At 36.0% G+C, this 17,242-nt stretch overlaps 3 protein-coding genes across 7 annotated transcripts in view; 2 read left to right on the plus strand and 1 right to left on the minus strand.

The window, feature by feature from the left end:
* Nucleotides 1-236: 236 nt before the first annotated feature.
* Nucleotides 237-809, minus strand: LOC128861155 (thyroid transcription factor 1-associated protein 26). The gene is made up of 2 exons (XM_054099073.1): nt 549-809; nt 237-475 (listed from the first exon to the last, which is right to left on the minus strand). The coding sequence occupies exons 1-2, from the start codon at nt 696-698 to the stop codon at nt 239-241; spliced, it is 387 nt and encodes a 128-aa protein (XP_053955048.1). The 5' UTR covers nt 699-809; the 3' UTR covers nt 237-238.
* A 2,950-nt stretch (nt 810-3,759) lies between these two features.
* LOC128860142 (adenine phosphoribosyltransferase) lies at nt 3,760-4,914 on the plus strand. Its single transcript, XM_054097418.1, has 3 exons — nt 3,760-4,054; nt 4,110-4,347; nt 4,408-4,914. Exons 1-3 carry the CDS (start codon nt 3,975-3,977, stop codon nt 4,627-4,629), a joined length of 540 nt encoding a protein of 179 aa, XP_053953393.1. The 5' UTR covers nt 3,760-3,974; the 3' UTR covers nt 4,630-4,914.
* Nucleotides 4,915-9,336: 4,422 nt separating this feature from the next.
* Nucleotides 9,337-17,242, plus strand: part of LOC128862331 (carbohydrate sulfotransferase 9) — a 53,697-nt gene continuing 45,791 nt past the window's right edge. The window contains exon 1 of one of the 5 annotated variants that reach the window (XM_054100895.1): nt 9,337-9,419. The gene's annotated coding sequence lies outside the window, so the exon portion shown is untranslated. The other 4 variants (XM_054100892.1, XM_054100896.1, XM_054100894.1 and 1 more) reach the window with 4 other exon arrangements.

Here is a 17,242-nt window from a genome sequence, read left to right on the forward strand (position 1 = left end):
AGTCGATGTAGGCGTATTTGCATATTTCATTCAGCAAGTAGTTTTAAACTATACTTTGTTTTAACCGTTTAATAAAAACCTACATTGTCAATCGCTATTCCATTAGATAAGGGCACTTTACTAGCTTATTTGTAGTTTGAATCACGATTTATTCAAAACAAAAAATATGTTTAATTATTTATTTAACTTATGGTAAATTTTAGTTTATATTCTAACTATTTACTTCTTTACTTTTTTTCTACCCAGTACGCTTCATTTCCTGTATCTGTTTAAGCAATAATTGCATACGATCTTTCATTAGTGGTTGGCCGCGCTGTGTTTTTTTGCTAACCGCTTTTGTCTTTTCCAAACGTTTCTTTTTATAAATACGCACACGTTCCTCCTTTTCTCGTTGGACTCGCTCTTTTTCGGCTTTTTTCTCTGCAATTTTCTGAATTCTTAATTCTTCCCGTTCTTTAATTTTCTGTTTACGGGCCTATGGGTGAACAGACATACAATTATTTGTAATGTGTTGAAAGAAATATTGCAAATAAAATTTAGATCATTACCTCGTCCTGGGGCTTTTTTCGACGCCACTGCATTTTATTGTCCCATTGAGGCGCTTTAGATTTATATTTTTGTTTGCCTTGCGCAAACGATTTATGTTTCGCCATCTGATTCGTTCGAACAGATTTACTATTTCCTTCCTTTTGTTTCATATTTCCACTAATTTAGTTGTTAAGGTCTTTATTTACAATAATTTTGTTTGCTGAGCAAAGCGCATGGAAGAATTGTTTTGGTTTTGTTAAGACTGAAATCAGCTGATTAGCGAAATCGCCAGAGTTGCACTCAGTTATTAGGGTTGCTTCGTTAGAATTTGAACCACACCGAAAGAAATGATAGTTATTGTAAATCGTTTCCACGACAATCGGTTCTACGTTACCGAAACGACCCGAATTTATATCTGGCGAAGGACTGTCACTCCAGCAGCATTCCCAGTATGTAAGTATGGGGAATGTTTATGCTGCTACAACAACAACAACATAGTTATTGTAAATAGTCGTTATTGACTTTTTCATTCCAAGAGAAAAAATCTAGCCAATTTTTCTGCTCACCCGAAAGGAGAGTAAGTATTGCAAATTTCGGCTTCAAATTAATTGCCAAGAATATGATTATGATAGCTACATGAAAATTTCGAAGTTATTAAGTAAATAAAAGGGGAGATTGGAGCATATATCTACTGGAACATATATCTACTGATTTTGCATGTTTTTCTTCTTGACTCTTTCAAATCGCCGTCAAATAGGTTTTGAATGCCTCAAAAGAGGGGAATACAGAATGTTCGAAAACGACGCAGCATTGAAATCGTGTCAATGGTGTTTTGTTGCATTGCAAGTTTAATCACATAATGGCACAAGTTTTCTCAACTTTGAAACGGGTACTTTTGCCAAGCATAGTTCACGAACGCTTCTATTTGTGTGTTTTGTATAATGTGTGATGTTCTATTTCAAATTTTAGTTAAAAAAATGAACTTTTTATTATTATTTTAGTTAAAGTTTAGTCTCGAACCATACAACTTCGTATTAGGCGAAATGTTTCAATTTGTACAAATAATTTTGCAATTTAACTTTTAAAAGACTTGCGCTTGGTTGTTGGGCTTGTTGAGGAATTTTACGACGAACGATTTATTTTGACCAATATTTTACTTATAGATTAAATTAAAAAAAATAAACCATTTTCTTGACCAACTTAAGGGGTTAGGGGTAGTAAGAGGCCCGAAAATGTGATGATTTTTAATAATGCTTTTTTTACTAGTCAATTGCTTTATTTAACAAAAATAAAAATATGGCTTTAATACATTATAATTCGCCTTCCTTTAGCAAAATTTCAAAAAATAAATTAATAATCGTAAAAGTTATCGCTGTTTGTAGAAGTCCTTTGCGGTGATCATCACAAGTCATTGGAGATTCACCTAAAATCAATCGGACAAGAGAAATTAGTTTTAGTAACAGATAATCTTGTGCCTGATCGAAGCTTTTATTCAAAATTAACAATATTGGGGCTTCAGGAAATATTTTTCAGATTTTTGAAAAAACCCGACAATTAATTGTTAAAAAAATCTAAATTTTTGAAAAAACCGGAAAAAAACCTTCGATCAGGCACGAGTTTTTTATGTTTTTGAAAAGCAGTATACATTTTATTGAAATCTACCAAGCGGTTTTTAAGTTACAGTAGTCAAAAAAACATAGTTCAGTCCAAAAAAACATAGTTTTGGGAAAAACGTATTTTAAGTTTTTAGGGCTTATTCGGAGCGCCTGAGCGCCGTTTGTTAATTGTTGAATAACTCGAAAAGTATTTGTCGAATTCACTTCAAATTTTCCACAATATTTTCAATGCAGACAAAAAAATGTTATAAATTCCGACTACTCCTAACCCTTAAAATCGAAAATTCGCGTCAACGGCGAAGAAAGTCCATCTATCCTTAAAAATATGCATTTATGGTAACCATATTATACCCAATTAGTCTGTACCTAATCATACTCCAAAATATTTTTTTAAAGATGGCATATTAAATAAATTTATGAAAACAATTTATATAACTTACAATTTCTTGAAGGCTTACGAAATTAAGTAGAAGTTAATAACATGTATCATAAGCGACCGATGTGGCCGAATGAACTAGTGCGTGTGTACCATTCCGAAGTGCGTAAGTTGAAATCCGTGCATGAAACGCCACTAGAAAGAAAAAGTTTTTCTCGACAGGCAATGGCAAACCTTCGATTATATTTCAACTATGAAAAAGCTCTTCATAAAAAATATCAGCCGTTCGGAGTCGTGTTAAAACTGTGTTCGCTCCATTAGCGGAACAACATCGAAATACACGCCATAAATGGGAGGTGCAGCTCGGTGGAGCACCCGAAAAAGGTGTAAGCGCCAATTATATAAAAATATATATCTTCTTCTTCTTAATCGACATATCCATGCTGGATGTTCGCGATTACATACAAACGACATTGTGATCTTAGTCGTACGATTGTCAGGTCATATTATTAATGATGTCATTATATTTTTGCCTATTTTTCACTGCTGCTGTTAGTTCGCCGATTGTTTTGAGGCCTGTCCACTCTTTGATGTTGTCTAGCCATGTCATTTTCTTCCTACCAATTCCTGTTCGTCCTTCAATTTTTCCTTGCATCAGCAATTTGAAAATATCATACTTGTCACCTCTTGTTATGTGTCCGAAATAAGCGACTTTTCTCCTTTTTATGTCCGTAAGCATGTTCCTAGCGGTTTGCATTCTATTTAGCACTACGTCATTTAATATTTTGTCATTTCAGCTTATTTTCAACATTTTTCTATAGCACCACATTTCGAAAGATTCTAGTCGATGTATGCTTACCTTCAGCAACAATAACAGGGTTTTTACTCGTTTTGATATTTTTATTAAAAATATTTAGCGTCTAGCAGGATTAACTTTTTACTAAATTACACATTTTTAATAATAAATCCGTTTCAAACACTAAGCTTCCGTAGGGTATGGTTTGCAGCTTTTAAATGGAGATACATCCCTTTACATTCCCCATGCGAGGTCACAACAGTACACGATTTACTAGGGTTTTGTACGTTTAAGTGATTTCTTCAGAAATCTTTTAAGAGAAATTTTGTTTTTACAAATTGCTTACCGGCAGCTGGCAGCAGAAAAAATATAATATTACTATAATACGGCAAGGTGATTTTACGATATTGATAAGAAGCACCGACAGCTGTGTAAAAATATGTCAAATTCGTTTATTACGCTCACATTTTACATTTGAGGCAATTTGAGGCGTTAGCTTAGCTAATTCATAGATAAGAATAATTTCCCTGCATTTACGAGTCGTTTTGCTCAAACAATTCATTCCAACATAGCGATAGTAACTATTTTCACCTCACCTTGACCCTTTACTTTAATCTGTGTTTTACGTTTGACAATCTGAAGTTTTAAATATTGCGAGATGAGTAATGAGAAGTTGGAGTATATAAAGAGCAAAATTGGAACTTTTCCTGATTTCCCAAAAAAAGGCATTATTTTCCGGTATCTGTATTCTAGTTATCACCATAGATTTGATTTAATTGAAGTCTACTTTTAGTGACATTTTTAGCGCACTGAGAGATCCAATTGCTTGCAGCTACCTAAAGGAATTACTTGTTGAACAAATCAAACACAAATATCCAGATGCTGAAATCATCATTGGCTTAGAGTCACGTGGGTTTCTCTTCAATCTCCTGATAGCAACCGAACTGGGCATAGGTTGCGCACCAATACGCAAGAAGGGTAAATTGCCAGGTGAATTGATATCAGTGGAATACGAATTGGAGTACGGCAGAGTAAGTCTTTGAGTTGCGCTGTCTATCTAACTTTCAAATTGTGAATTTAATTTTTAAAAGGACACATTCGAAATTCAAGCAAATGCTATTAAAAATGGTCAAAAAGTGGTAATCGTAGATGATCTACTCGCCACTGGTGGATCTCTGAAAGCTGCGATTGAATTGGTGCGCAAGGCTGGTGGCACTGTTATTGGAAGCTGTGTAGTGTTGGAATTGGAAGATTTACATGGCCGTGATAAGATAGGTTGTGATTGTGTTGTGCAATCTCTTATTAAATACTAAAGAAGAGTTACACAAATTAACGGTTATAAATGAAAAAAAAAACTCAGGGAACCTTTCATACCATTTGTACCTAAATAATATAAAAAACGAATATAAAATCAAGAAACACTAATAATTTTTTTATACCGTAAATTAACTATTTACTAATTATGAAGGAGTGGGTTTTGTAAAAGACAAGAATTTTATAACTGCATATCTTTACTAATGAAATAGCAATAAAGAACAAATAAACTATGTTTTATAACACGAAATAATAGCAATAAAACTAAATATCAATATTATTAATTATCATAAATTTTTGGTGCTTTTCTAGTATTAAAGGAATTTGATTGAAATTGACGATAAAATAAGAAAATAAATATTTCGGAATATTCAGTATGTAGCTGCAGCTGTTACTGGTGTTAAAAATGGATCGCAAATATGTAACAAAAATAACGAGGAATTGACTTTTACGAAATGGCTATTGGCTGTATTTGCGGTTCTGCATGAAAATTGTACATTATGCGCTCCTATAGCGATTTCAATTTCAATTTCATTCATAAATTCAATCAAAGCGACAAAAATTGATAGGAGAATTAGCAACGTGTTTCAACTTGCCGCCAACAACAAATCAGCCACACCTTTAATGATCTGTGAAACTGTGAAATTCGTTGAAAATTTGTGATGCATCCGTGGTATAATCCGGACCATAGGCCCTCAGACTAGTATTTATTACAATCACTTCAGAACTCCATTAAAGTGTAAAGTTGATTTCCAAAGTGATCTACTAATCATATCTGCACCAGATTTCGGCTTAGAAAATCCAGAAGTTCTTCACCCAAACATGCCCAAAGCTTAAGGTCAAAAAATCACAAGAAAGAGGTGAGAAGATGAAGCATCTGCCGTAAGTTGCAGCAATATTTTCGACCTAATCATCTGTTTTAAAATTTTATTTTTGCTTAAGCATACGATTCAATTAACATGAGAAGAAAGATGCATAAGTAATTTCTTTAAAAATATAGATATCCTAAATGTATGCTACGATTTATAGGAATGTTTATATCTACAGTCAGAGAATGTTAATGGATTTTTTTTTAAATTTTTTTTTGTAATTTATCATTTTTTATTGTAAGCGAAAAAAATTTTGTGTAATAAATTTTACGTAGTCGCTTAATATTTCAAAAATACGAAAATAGTATAAATTTAATTGGTTTAATGTCGAGGTGAGAAAAATGTCAAAAGTGACGAAGAAGTAGGTGCAAGCACTAGATTAGATTACTTCGAGCATCGCACTTCGAATTCACGATCTTTTGTGCACTCTGCTCATCACAGTACCTCATCCAGATCCAGTTTTCTTATTAAACTCAGGATAAAGCTGGGTTGGATTGAGCGTATGTGCCATTCTTCTGGCTACAGTTGACCAAGATGTCTCGACCTTCTCCGCGCTAGAGCGTTGCATTCAAGGAGAAGGTGCCTTGGAGCCGTTTGGGATTGGGCGCAGGAACGACAAGATTCAGGGGACCATATCCCAATCATGTGCAGATGACTACGCAACCTGCAGTGGCCTGCTAGAATGCTCCCGAGCGTTTTCAGTTTATCCTTGGGGAGGGTTATGAGTTTTTCAAATCTCTTTTGGTTGTTCGGTCCCAATAAGTATTCCGCCTGGCGGAGTTGTTGTTGTTGCTGTAGCAGTAACTTTGCCCTGTGAGTGTAGTGTAAATCACCGGCCGTCTTCGTCTAACTCATCTAACGATAGGTCCAGGAAAGTTGCTGTTTCGACAGGTTGGGTCCAGCGGGAGAGGGGTGTTAGATGAGTGGGTTTGATGGCGATCCTTCACATACGGGATCGCCTGGCGGAGTCTCATAGTTTGGTGTCAGCAAACCTCTCTTAGCCTTAGTTCTTCACTACTCCCATCTTCTCCTTGACGGTGTGTTGTCCCATAGCAAGGAGGCGCTCGGGTCCTATTAATAGCGAGGCCGCAGCCTCTTTCGCCAATACGTTCGCTATTTAATTCCCTGTTATACCCCTGTGCCTTGGGGGCCAAATTAGCCCGATGCGATTGGGCGTTCCTAGTAATTAAGTTTCTCGATACCCTCAAGTACCAGAAAGGATTTGATGTCACAGAACGATAGGGCCATGAGTGCCGCCTGACTGTCACTCAGAATGTCAATTCGCTCGTTCCGGGCATTCTTGTCTAAGTTTATCTCTGCATATAGACAGATGGTATACATCTCCGCTTGGAAGATGCTTGGAAAACTACCCATCAGCATAGACCATTTGGTTCTGCGGGCATAAATTCCTACGCCCATGCCTTCTGGTGTCTTCAAGCCATCTGTGTACCAGTCCAGCGTACACTCCTGGAGTTTTCTTTCGAATGCAGATCTATTACATTTTAACTTGTCGTCGAGTTCAATTTTGTACTTCTTTTGGAATTGTATGGCTTTAGTGATATCATCTCTGAGTAGCTGAGTATGTTGCAGCTGGCGACTCAGCAATTTCATGTTTTTAGATGGATCCACTTTTCCTCTACCGAAGCCTTCCCAGGTACTATTCAACAGGGTACGCTTGGTTGATTGCTGAATAACTATGTGAAGCAGTGTCAGCTCAAGCATCACCGCCCTCGCAGCTGTAGGACAAGTCCGCATCGCCCTCGTGATACACACGCATGCTAAACGCTGAAGTTTAGTTAGTGCTGTGTGCACTGGCGAGAGAGTGGCTCTCGATGCCCAAATGGCCGCACCATTTGTTACCATTGGTCTTATTGCCATGATGTACATCGAACTCAGAATTCTTGGGCTACAGCTTCATACAGTCTACGTACCAATATTTCACAACAAAAAGAGGAGTTCTGGTTGCCATAGCTTATGGCTCACTGGCTCATTTTTGCTGATTTGGTATTACTCTACAAATCGACCCTGCAGTTTTAAGCTACACAATGAATTTCGAACTCGGACAACTTAAATTGTAGCCAATCACCAACCATCTCGGCTAAGGTGACCGTCTTTCCTTACCTTTTTTAATTCCATCAAATATTCCTTTGGGTTAAAAAAAAACTTGTTGTTAGTCGGTAAACTACAAGTAAACGACGGTATCTTCTTTCAAATTTTTATTAGCAATTCGTTGTTATACGAGCAGAGAAAAAAATTAATAATAGTGAATACAGTTTTTGATTAAAAGTCAGACGGAAGCGACTCTATAAAATTATTTTACATAATTTTCACATTATTTTCATTTGACCACCTGGGCTTCAGAGCGTGCCACATCTTCGGCGTGCCTTTTACCAGAACGGAATCGATAGAAACGCCGCTTTGTAAATATAAATTTTAAATACTTAGAATTTAACAAGAAAATGTTGCATTGTTAGATTCGCCTAGACTTTCCTCAAAATAGCATTACGTAAATACAATAAAGGGTAATTTCTACTATTTAATCCTTTGTCTCTACTCTACTTCGCTAAATTCTTGTATTACTCTTTCTTTTTCTTTAAATCTTACCCTGCATGAATATTGTAATTTATTTTTAATTTAATACATTTTAGATGTAGAAGTACAAATTGTAACTATAAATTTTTAATTTTTTATTCATTAAATTGTAGTAACATTAGGATTTACCTGAGGTTGTTGTGGTAGACCAAACAAGTAAATAAATAAATACTTACGTAGACCATTTATTGGATAACACAATTTTGTACACCATTTGCCCGCCAAATCCCGCTTTGCATATAAAATTGCATTCTCAGCCTGTTTTGCATTGCCATAGCTTTGATTTTTGTGACTATAAGCGCTTTTGTTTACAAATAAAACGGAAAACGGTCTGCACAGTAAACAATGACTAATACATATACACACATGAGTGTGGACATAAGTATGAAAGTAGATATGTGTGTACGTATGTATATATCAATAGGCGGAGTCGAAAGAAATATTGCTAAAGCACGAGAGCGTTTCTTCTCTTTCAGAGAAATTATGTGACTCTAAAAGAGCGCAACGGTGCAGAGAGTACCACAGATTAGTGATAAGACTAGCTTTTGTTGTCGAGGAGCTGCTGCTACTTCCTTATCAACAACAACAAAAACTACACTAAAGTGCTGAGATACCAAACATGCATGCGCCGCTCTACGGTTTTAGGGGTAGCTGGAAAGATTTTTTTGTTTACATTTCAGAGGGTTGTTGCCAACAATTTTATGAACAGTGTTGCATATGTTTCCGATTTGACTTATTTCAAAATAATAACAGCTTTGTGTAAAACATGCGAATGGAAAATTGTGTCAGTACTTGAAAGTTGTTATTGCGCGCGAGCAATTGAAATTTATTTAATTAACTAGGTTTTAATTATTAACAAATGTCAATCAATGACAACGACGACGAATAGAGACAACGAACGACGAGAGTTGAGGCGTGGAATGTAGGGAAGTACTGTAGGGTACATACATGCATACATACATACATATGTATGTACATATGTACAAGTGCTGAGCGCATTTTAGCTTTAGTTTTGTGTAGCAATGAAGCAACACTGGGCTGGTCGTTGCCAATGTTGTTGCTGTTTTTGTGAGATTTGCGCGCTTTTGTTATTGTAGCCATTGCTGGCACGTCCGTTAGTACGTAGTTGTTGTTTGTGGTGCTTGTTAGCTAGCGCTGACATTAACTACACACACACACATCCATACATACATACATATATACTCGTATGTACAATATGTAAAATGTGGCTGTTGGCATTTGCTGGCTCTGCCAAAAGTGCTCACACTAATTTCGATTCAGTACACTTTCACACGAGCGCGAATATTTTACAGAGCGGATAATAAAAAGTTTGTGATTTTGTATAAGTATTTTTTCAAAAGAAAAGTGGCCAAAGTGTACAACAACACAGCAACAATTGCAGCCTAAAGTAAGAACTTGAGATTATTGGCAATAAAATGCAAACCTAGGCACAAATTTGCTGCAATTGTTTGTTTGAGTAAAATTAATAAAATATAAAATAAAAACGTGAGCGGAAATAATTCATTGCAGATTTGATTTTTTGTGCTGCTGAAAAAACATAAGAAAGTATAAGCGAATATTTTATTGATTCAGTTTTCATGGCTCTCACGAATATGCATTCCTCCTTTTTTTGTTTTTGCTTACTAAATTAGCCGAATGCTTGTGTCAAAAGTAAATCATGCTGCATATAAATGGCAAAAAATTATATATTCTAAAATTTGTGACATAAATAAAATATCGAAAAATACAAGAGTGCAAATTGTGAACCGAAAATTTAAAGCATAACGTCGTCCGATTTACATACTTATATATTATATATAGGTATATATATATTTACAGTTTGGAAGGGTTTTTTTCTAAAAAACAATTAAATCAAATTTAATATAAATTTAAAAAATACAATTAAATTGAACTGAATTGAAATTTTAAAAATACAATTGAATCAAATTTAATTCCAAATTACTTTTAAATTACAATTTTAGTAATCCATTTTAAATGTTATTCGTATATCTCAGACAATTAAATACGAGAGCACTGCTACAAATTTGTAAAAAAAATTAAGAAACTATGAAGCCGTGTAATATGCGTTTTTTAAGAGGTTGAGAATTATTGATAAGTGATCCGATAAAGCACCCGAATTAGTTTGTGCGTGAATAGTAGCCCATAGTTACCAAATGACAATGAAAATAATAGAAAAAGTGAGTGCCCACCAACAGGCAATAACAAACTTCCGAGTCTATTTCTGTTATGAAAAAGTTTCTCACCAAAAAAACATCTACCATTCGAAGACGACATGCAGCTGCAAGTGCGCTATTTGTGCAACAACTTTTAGATGCACATAAAAAATTTGAGAAAAAGCTCGGAATGATGGGAAAACTCCTGAAACTCCTAATGGAATGGAGTCCCTCTCACTATTGGGATGGAAATAAAAAAAAGCACAAGTGCTGGAGAAATTAGAATTTTTTAATGGTTGAAAATTGAAATTGAAATTTGAAAAGGTCGAGTCAAGGAGCACCAGGAGATTTGGTGGCTCCTAAAACACTCAGGCTAAAAAGCCCATTGTATTTAAAGCTCTGGAAAGGGGTAGATAGTCAAGGAAGGAAGGAGAAAAGTATCAGAGAAAGAGATAGGAAAGAATATAGACAGAGATAGAGATAGTTAGTCCTGTGAGACTTTTCCAGATTCTTTGACAAATCTGTAAATCTCCCCAGTTTTAGAGAACGAATATTACTCATTCTCTTGACATCGGAACCCAAAACTCGTAGCCGTGCTCTAGCAAAGGCAGGACACTCACAGCGTGTGGTTAGATGATTTTATGGGATGAAGTGTTGAGAGATTGATATTCCTTGATTGTCACCTGGGAGGCGTTGGATGAGGTCATTATTATTTGTGTTCCTAAAATTTGCTTTCTTGGTGAAAAATTAAAATATTATTTTGGGGAAAAAGAAATCCATTATTTTTGCGTACAATTTTCGCGCAAATATTTCAAAACTGTTTTTGTTCGGTCTTTAGCCCCTGCGCGATGCTACGACTACTAACAGCCGGTCAACTTTAATTATTTCTGTGATTTTATGGACATTTTCGACTTTATCGAAATTTTCTTTAAGGGGTTATATACCTTGTGAGCCCGAAAAAATGGACGATTGGCATAATTTTTTTTAAATATGGTTTTGAACTTTTATTCAAATGAGGCATATATATATCATACTGAAGGGTAACTCTCGAATAATACATTTTGGTGTTTTTATTTTTAAAAATGTTATTATTTATTGTTGATATCGAAACGCCGTTTTTTAGAAGAGGCTTGAGCAGAAATCAAAAAAATTAAATGATTATTGTAGAAAAATGTTTTTTAGTGAATCTGAACGGTTTATTTATCCAAAAAAAAATTTTCTCCATATGAAAACCGCTTTGCACCAAAAAAACAATTTTTGAGGGGTTGAAAAATTAAAAAAAAAATTAATTCTAGCGAATTATGCAAATATTTATAAAAAGTAAACCTTCAGCCAATGGACTTCCTGATATCAGGCAGTTTGAAATGGCAAATAAAAACGATATCGAAAACGCTGTCAACATGATAACGAAGACGTGTCAAAGCGCAGCACGACAACCTTGCCCCCTGACAAAAACAGGAGGTAAGCATAAACCTTTTTGGTGGACTCCAGAAATCTCAGAACTTCGCAATCGAACTCGGAAACTCTTTAACCAATCTAAAATAACAGACGAATGGGAAGAATATCGACAATGTCTCAAAGACTTTAAGAAAACTATCAGAAGTGCAAAACGCACATCCTGGCGATCATACACTCAAGAATTAGAGAACACTTCAGAAGTAAGCAGACTACGCAAGATTCTTGCATCAAACCCAGTCTCTCCCAGTTTTATCATGACTCAAGATGGAACTTGGACTACTTCAACTGACCACACTCTTAGAATACTTCTAGAATCTCACTTTCCAGGCTGTGTTGCCAACTTACCTGCACTTCCCAGTACTCTTCAGAGTAATTATGTGAGTAGATCAGATCTAATCAGCTCTAATAGCATCTCTACAGCAATACTAAGCTTTAAAAAATTTAAGGGGTTAGGCCACTCTAGGATTTTCAAAATATCGAAATTTTTTTTTTTTGCTTAAAAGATGCTTTAAACTCTTTAGAATATAAAACAAAAAGTCCTATGCGTGAAAAAAATGTTTATCTCTAATATTTCGCACTTTTGCGCGAGCGCCTCTGACGTCTCTGACACGACTATTCAAATTTAAACCGTGTTTATCTCAAAACGTGATTTTTCAAAACTGCACGCAGCATAACACAAACAATTTTTAATATTTTCACTTGTAATTGTACAAGGATCTTTAGAACATTATTCCGCACTGAAATACGTACGGATTTTTTTATTAATTAATTAGAAAAATTTTTATAAACAATTAACGGTTCCATTTTAGATGAAAAATTCTACTTTTGACTTCAAACATCTGCAAAATACACAAATTTCAATATTTCTAAAATCCCGTACGTATTTCTACAGCTATACTCACGTCGATTGAGAAGAATTTTTTTAATTTGGTTTAGGTGGACATTTACGTCAGTTGTACTGCGTGCCGTGAAGTGCCTTTTTCGCAGGGCGCGTTCAGAGATTCACTCCAAAGGCGCCATTTTGTAATATTTTTCAATAAAAATATTTGTAATTACACTTAAATACATGCTTAATAATATACTTAAAAAGTTTTTTCGTAGCACCTTTCTTTCAATGTAAAAAAAATCCTTAAAAAACTGCTTTTTTTACAGTAGCTAGAGTGGCGTAACCCCTTAAATCACCAGGTCCTGACAACATCATTCCAGCAGAACTTCAAGAAGGACTGGAAATTCTACTGCCTTGGTTAACAAGGATCTTTAACAAGTGTTTAAATCTCTCTTACCTTCCGACAATTTGAAAGAAATCGAAGGTAGTATTCATTCCGAAAACGGGGAAGCCTTCACACTGCAAACCAAATGCCTTCAGGCCCATTAGCCTAACCTCTTTTTGCTTAAAGGCTTTTGAAAAAGTCTTAGATGAGCAAATCAAAACCCAACTTGATACTAAGTTGATCTCTCAGGCACCAGACAAATCTGGCCATCCTACAATCTGAAACAGACAAAAACCCTTATAAGTCTTTCGAAACACGAACTAAGGCATATAATATCTCTGATCACCGGTCACTGCCTTTTGGGCACTCACGCACGTCGGCTCGGGGTTCCTCAAAACGACCTGTGCAGATACTGCGAGGACGAAGATGAGGAAGTATCGAGCAGACACTTGCTGTGCAGTTGTCCCGGTCTAGCCAGAAGTCGACTCGCTCTTCTTGGCTCTCCAACAATTGACAATCTTTCAGTACTCTCGAACCTGAAAATCGAATCTCTCATCAAATTCTCGAAACGAATTAATATCTTTGACCAAAATCTAATATACAATAAAAATCTCGGTTAGGTGGGGAAATTATATAACATAATGAGCTCTAGGGCAAGACAACGGACCCAACTTGCGGTCTATGTGGCACTCCGATACGGGGTCACCCTTAAACCAACCAACCAACCAAACCTTCAGATTCACGAGGTTATAACTTCGAATAATTAAAAAAAAAGTTTATGCAAATCGGTCAAATAGTTTTTGTTAAATAATGATCAAAAAACACGACTTCGAGATAATCGCGTCTAAAGTTTTGCGTGCACTTCTCGTTCCTAGAATGGTCGTGCGCTTCCACGGTCTGTAACTTTTGTTCTAGTGCTCCGATCTTTATGATTTTTTGAATTTGTATTTTTAAGATGATGTGCTTTTAGAATATGCCATAAAAAATTTTCGATTTTTTAGTCCAACACAAGGTATGTATATAACCTTTAACATCAAAAATGCCTGAACGGAGTCGACGACACCAAAATTACCACCATCAACACCATTTACAATTTCAGCGGCCTGGCTTACATTTTCGCCTTTATCAAAGAAAAACTCTAAAATGCACCGAATTTTCTCTTTGTGGACTTCCATTGTTAACTCTCTATAACTCACAATTGAAGTGAACAAACAAAAAACAGCAAAAGAATTTTGATTTTTTTTTTGTCCGGCGGAGTTATTTTACCTTACTTTTTCGAAAATGAAGCTGGATCAATAGTTACGGTGAATGGATTGCGCTATCGAGAGATGATTAACGATTTTTTATGGCCGGAATTGTATGGTATTGATCTGGACAACGTTTATTTTCAACAAGTCGGCGTTACGTGCCACACAAGCAACGAAACCATTGATCTTTTATGGGAATAACCCCTTTTATTGGAAAACCCTTTATATGACTTAGATCATTTTCATAATTATGGGCACATATGAGACTTTGTTTTGATATACCTCTATGATTTTTTTACGTAGCACAAAAAAACTGGCTGTAATATCTGGGTCTGGTAGTGAACGAGGACAAAACGAAGTACCTCCTGTCATCAAACAAACAGTCGGCGCACTCGCGTATCGGCACCCACGTCACTGTTGACAGTTATAATTTCGAGGTTGTAAAAGACTTCGTATACTTAGGAACCAGCTTTAGCACCGATAACAATGTCAGCCTTGAAATCCGACGTAGAATATCTCTTGCCAACAAGTGCTATTTTGGACTAAGTACGCAACTGAGTAGTAAAGCCCTCTCCTGGCAAACAAAACTAACACTATACAAGGTTCTCATAAAGCCCGTCCTAAAGTATGGCGCAGAAGCTTGGACGATGACAACATCCGATGAAGCGACGCTTGGAGTGTTTGAGAGAAAAACTTTGCGTAAGATTTTTGGAGCTTTGCACGTTGGCAACGGCGATTATCGTAGGCGATGGAACGATGAGCTGTATGAGCTTTGCGACGACATAGACATAGCGCAGCGGTTAAATATTCAGCGGCTACGTTGGCTGGGTCATGTCGTCCAAATGGATACAAACGCTCCGGCTCTGAAAGTATTCGATGCGGTACCAAGTGGTGGTAGTAGAGGAAGAATAAGGCCTCCTCTGCGTTGGAAAGATCAGGTGGAGAAGGACTTGGCTTCACTTGGTGTATCCAATTGGCGCCGGTTAGCACGAGAATGAAACGACTGGCGCGCTTTGTTACACTCGGCAAAAATCGCGTAAGCGGTTATCACGCCAGTTAAGAAGAAGAATAGCTGTATAATTATCAAAAAAAAAGCAATAAAAGAAAAAATTATATTATAAAGGGTGGTTAAGTTTAAGGGCCGGTGTTGATTTTGAATAAAATATAATTTTTTTAAGAAATTATTGTCATTTTTCTTTATTATGATAATATTGGTATGACTCAATTACGCATAGAACAAAATATCGGTCAAGTGGCTGCCGCAGCCTCGGCGGCACACCTCCATCCGATGGTCCAAATTTTCGATGAGGCTGAGGCATAACTGAGGTTCTATGCCGTTAATGTGCCGAATTATCTCATCCTTTAGCTCTTGAATTGTTGATGGCTTATAGACGAATACCTTTTCTTTCAAATAAACCTAAAGAAAGAAGACCAACGGTGTCGTTGACGTTTAGCTGTGGTTCACATTCAACATCGGCCCTTGAAATTTAACCACCCTTTAAAATAATAATTTTTGTTTGTTTGTTTGTAACAATCGTTAAGTTGGCTCTCGAACAAAAACAAAAACAAAAACAAAAAACACTTGAATGAATGATAGTTTAAATATCGCACTAAAATCAAGAGATATTTATGGCCTTGCCAAAGTCCACGAATACCTCTATGCATAGTGAAATGGCAATTTTACTGAGTAAGGAAATATGAAAAACGTATGCAAATTTACCTCGACTTGAGTGTTTTACGTTTACTTGTAAAAAATATGTCTACCGGCTTTCAACGTGGATTTTAACGATTGGCTTAAGTAATTATTTTTGTTATAATAATTGAACAATTGTGGTGAAGTAAATTAAATTAAGCGTGCGAGATATATATCTATATATATATATATATATTTGCACGCACAGATGTGCATATGCAAAACCAAAACACAAAAAATACAGTGCGCTCCCATTGCAAAAATAGCTCATACGCAATAAGAAAGGCAGACAATCGCATTCACTGGCTAAATTATTGGACAGCGAAGTCGTGGCGACAGTTTGACTATGGCTATTTTCGACGTAACAAATAGAATCGAATGTTATGTTATATATGTAATGAGGTGAAACTACTACATACACACATATGTACATAGGCCTATTAGCAGTGCTGCGTATGATGGAAGTCACGCCAAATAGTAGCAGCAGCCAATAAATATTGTCAATTAGTGTCCAATATAAGATATTTATATCTGTGCATTGCTCTTCGTCACACAACAAAAACAAAAAAACAAAAACAACACTCACCGTAACACATTAATCAACAAAAACCAACAATAGCGTACTCACATATGCAGACATAACAACCTCCCAGCGAAATGAATCCTCCCACTTCGTAATTGTCGCCAAGCAGTGGGCCTTACAAGTAGATCAAAGACTGGCAATAAACCCCAAACAAAAATTTGTATAGGCACACAAAATTTTCTAAAATGAAATACTTTTCACTAATCTTTGCTATGAAAAAAGAAAAACAAAAGAAAACCAAGTAAGGCAGTGCTAAATTCAGTTCGCAACGAACTTCATATGACCCGCGCATATTTTAGACAAATTTAATTTAAACCGGCTAGAGAGAGTTGTCGCTTGTACCCTGAGGCGAACGAACGGAAATTTTTTCTCAATAAAGGGTGGTTAAGTTTTAAGGGCCGGTATTGATTTTGAATAAAATAGAATTTTTTTAGGAAATTATTGTCATTTCTCTTTATTATGATAATATTGGTATGGCTCAATTACAAAATAGTGGCCAAATGGCCGCCGCGGCTTCGGCGGCACACCTCCATCCGATAGTCCAAATTTTTCGATGACGCTGAGGCATAATTGAGGTTCTATGTCGTTAATGTGCCAAATTATCTCATCCTTTAGCTCTTGAATTGTTGCTGACCTATCGACGTACACCTTTTCTTTCAAATAACCCCAAAGAAAGAAGTCCAACGGTGTCAAATCACATGATCTTGGCGGCCAATTGACATCGCCGCGACGTGAGATTATTCGGCTATCAAATTTTTCGCGCAAAAGAGCCATTGTTTCGTTAT

This window comes from Anastrepha ludens, chromosome 4, assembly GCF_028408465.1.
Source record: "Anastrepha ludens isolate Willacy chromosome 4, idAnaLude1.1, whole genome shotgun sequence".
Classification (NCBI taxonomy): domain Eukaryota; kingdom Metazoa; phylum Arthropoda; class Insecta; order Diptera; family Tephritidae; genus Anastrepha; species Anastrepha ludens.

Bases quoted from the DNA above. Each gene is read 5' to 3' on its own strand.
- LOC128861155 (XM_054099073.1), bottom strand. From the start codon at position 698: ATGAAACAAAAGGAAGGAAATAGTAAATCTGTTCGAACGAATCAGATG. The intron at 476-548 runs GTAATGATCTAA...GTTCACCCATAG, and splicing joins GAAAAAAGCCCCAGGACGAG to GCCCGTAAACAGAAAATTAA.
- LOC128860142 (XM_054097418.1), top strand. From the start codon at position 3,975: ATGAGTAATGAGAAGTTGGAGTATATAAAGAGCAAAATTGGAACTTTT. The intron at 4,055-4,109 runs GTATCTGTATTC...GTCTACTTTTAG, and splicing joins AAAAAAGGCATTATTTTCCG to TGACATTTTTAGCGCACTGA. The intron at 4,348-4,407 runs GTAAGTCTTTGA...AATTTTTAAAAG, and splicing joins ACGAATTGGAGTACGGCAGA to GACACATTCGAAATTCAAGC.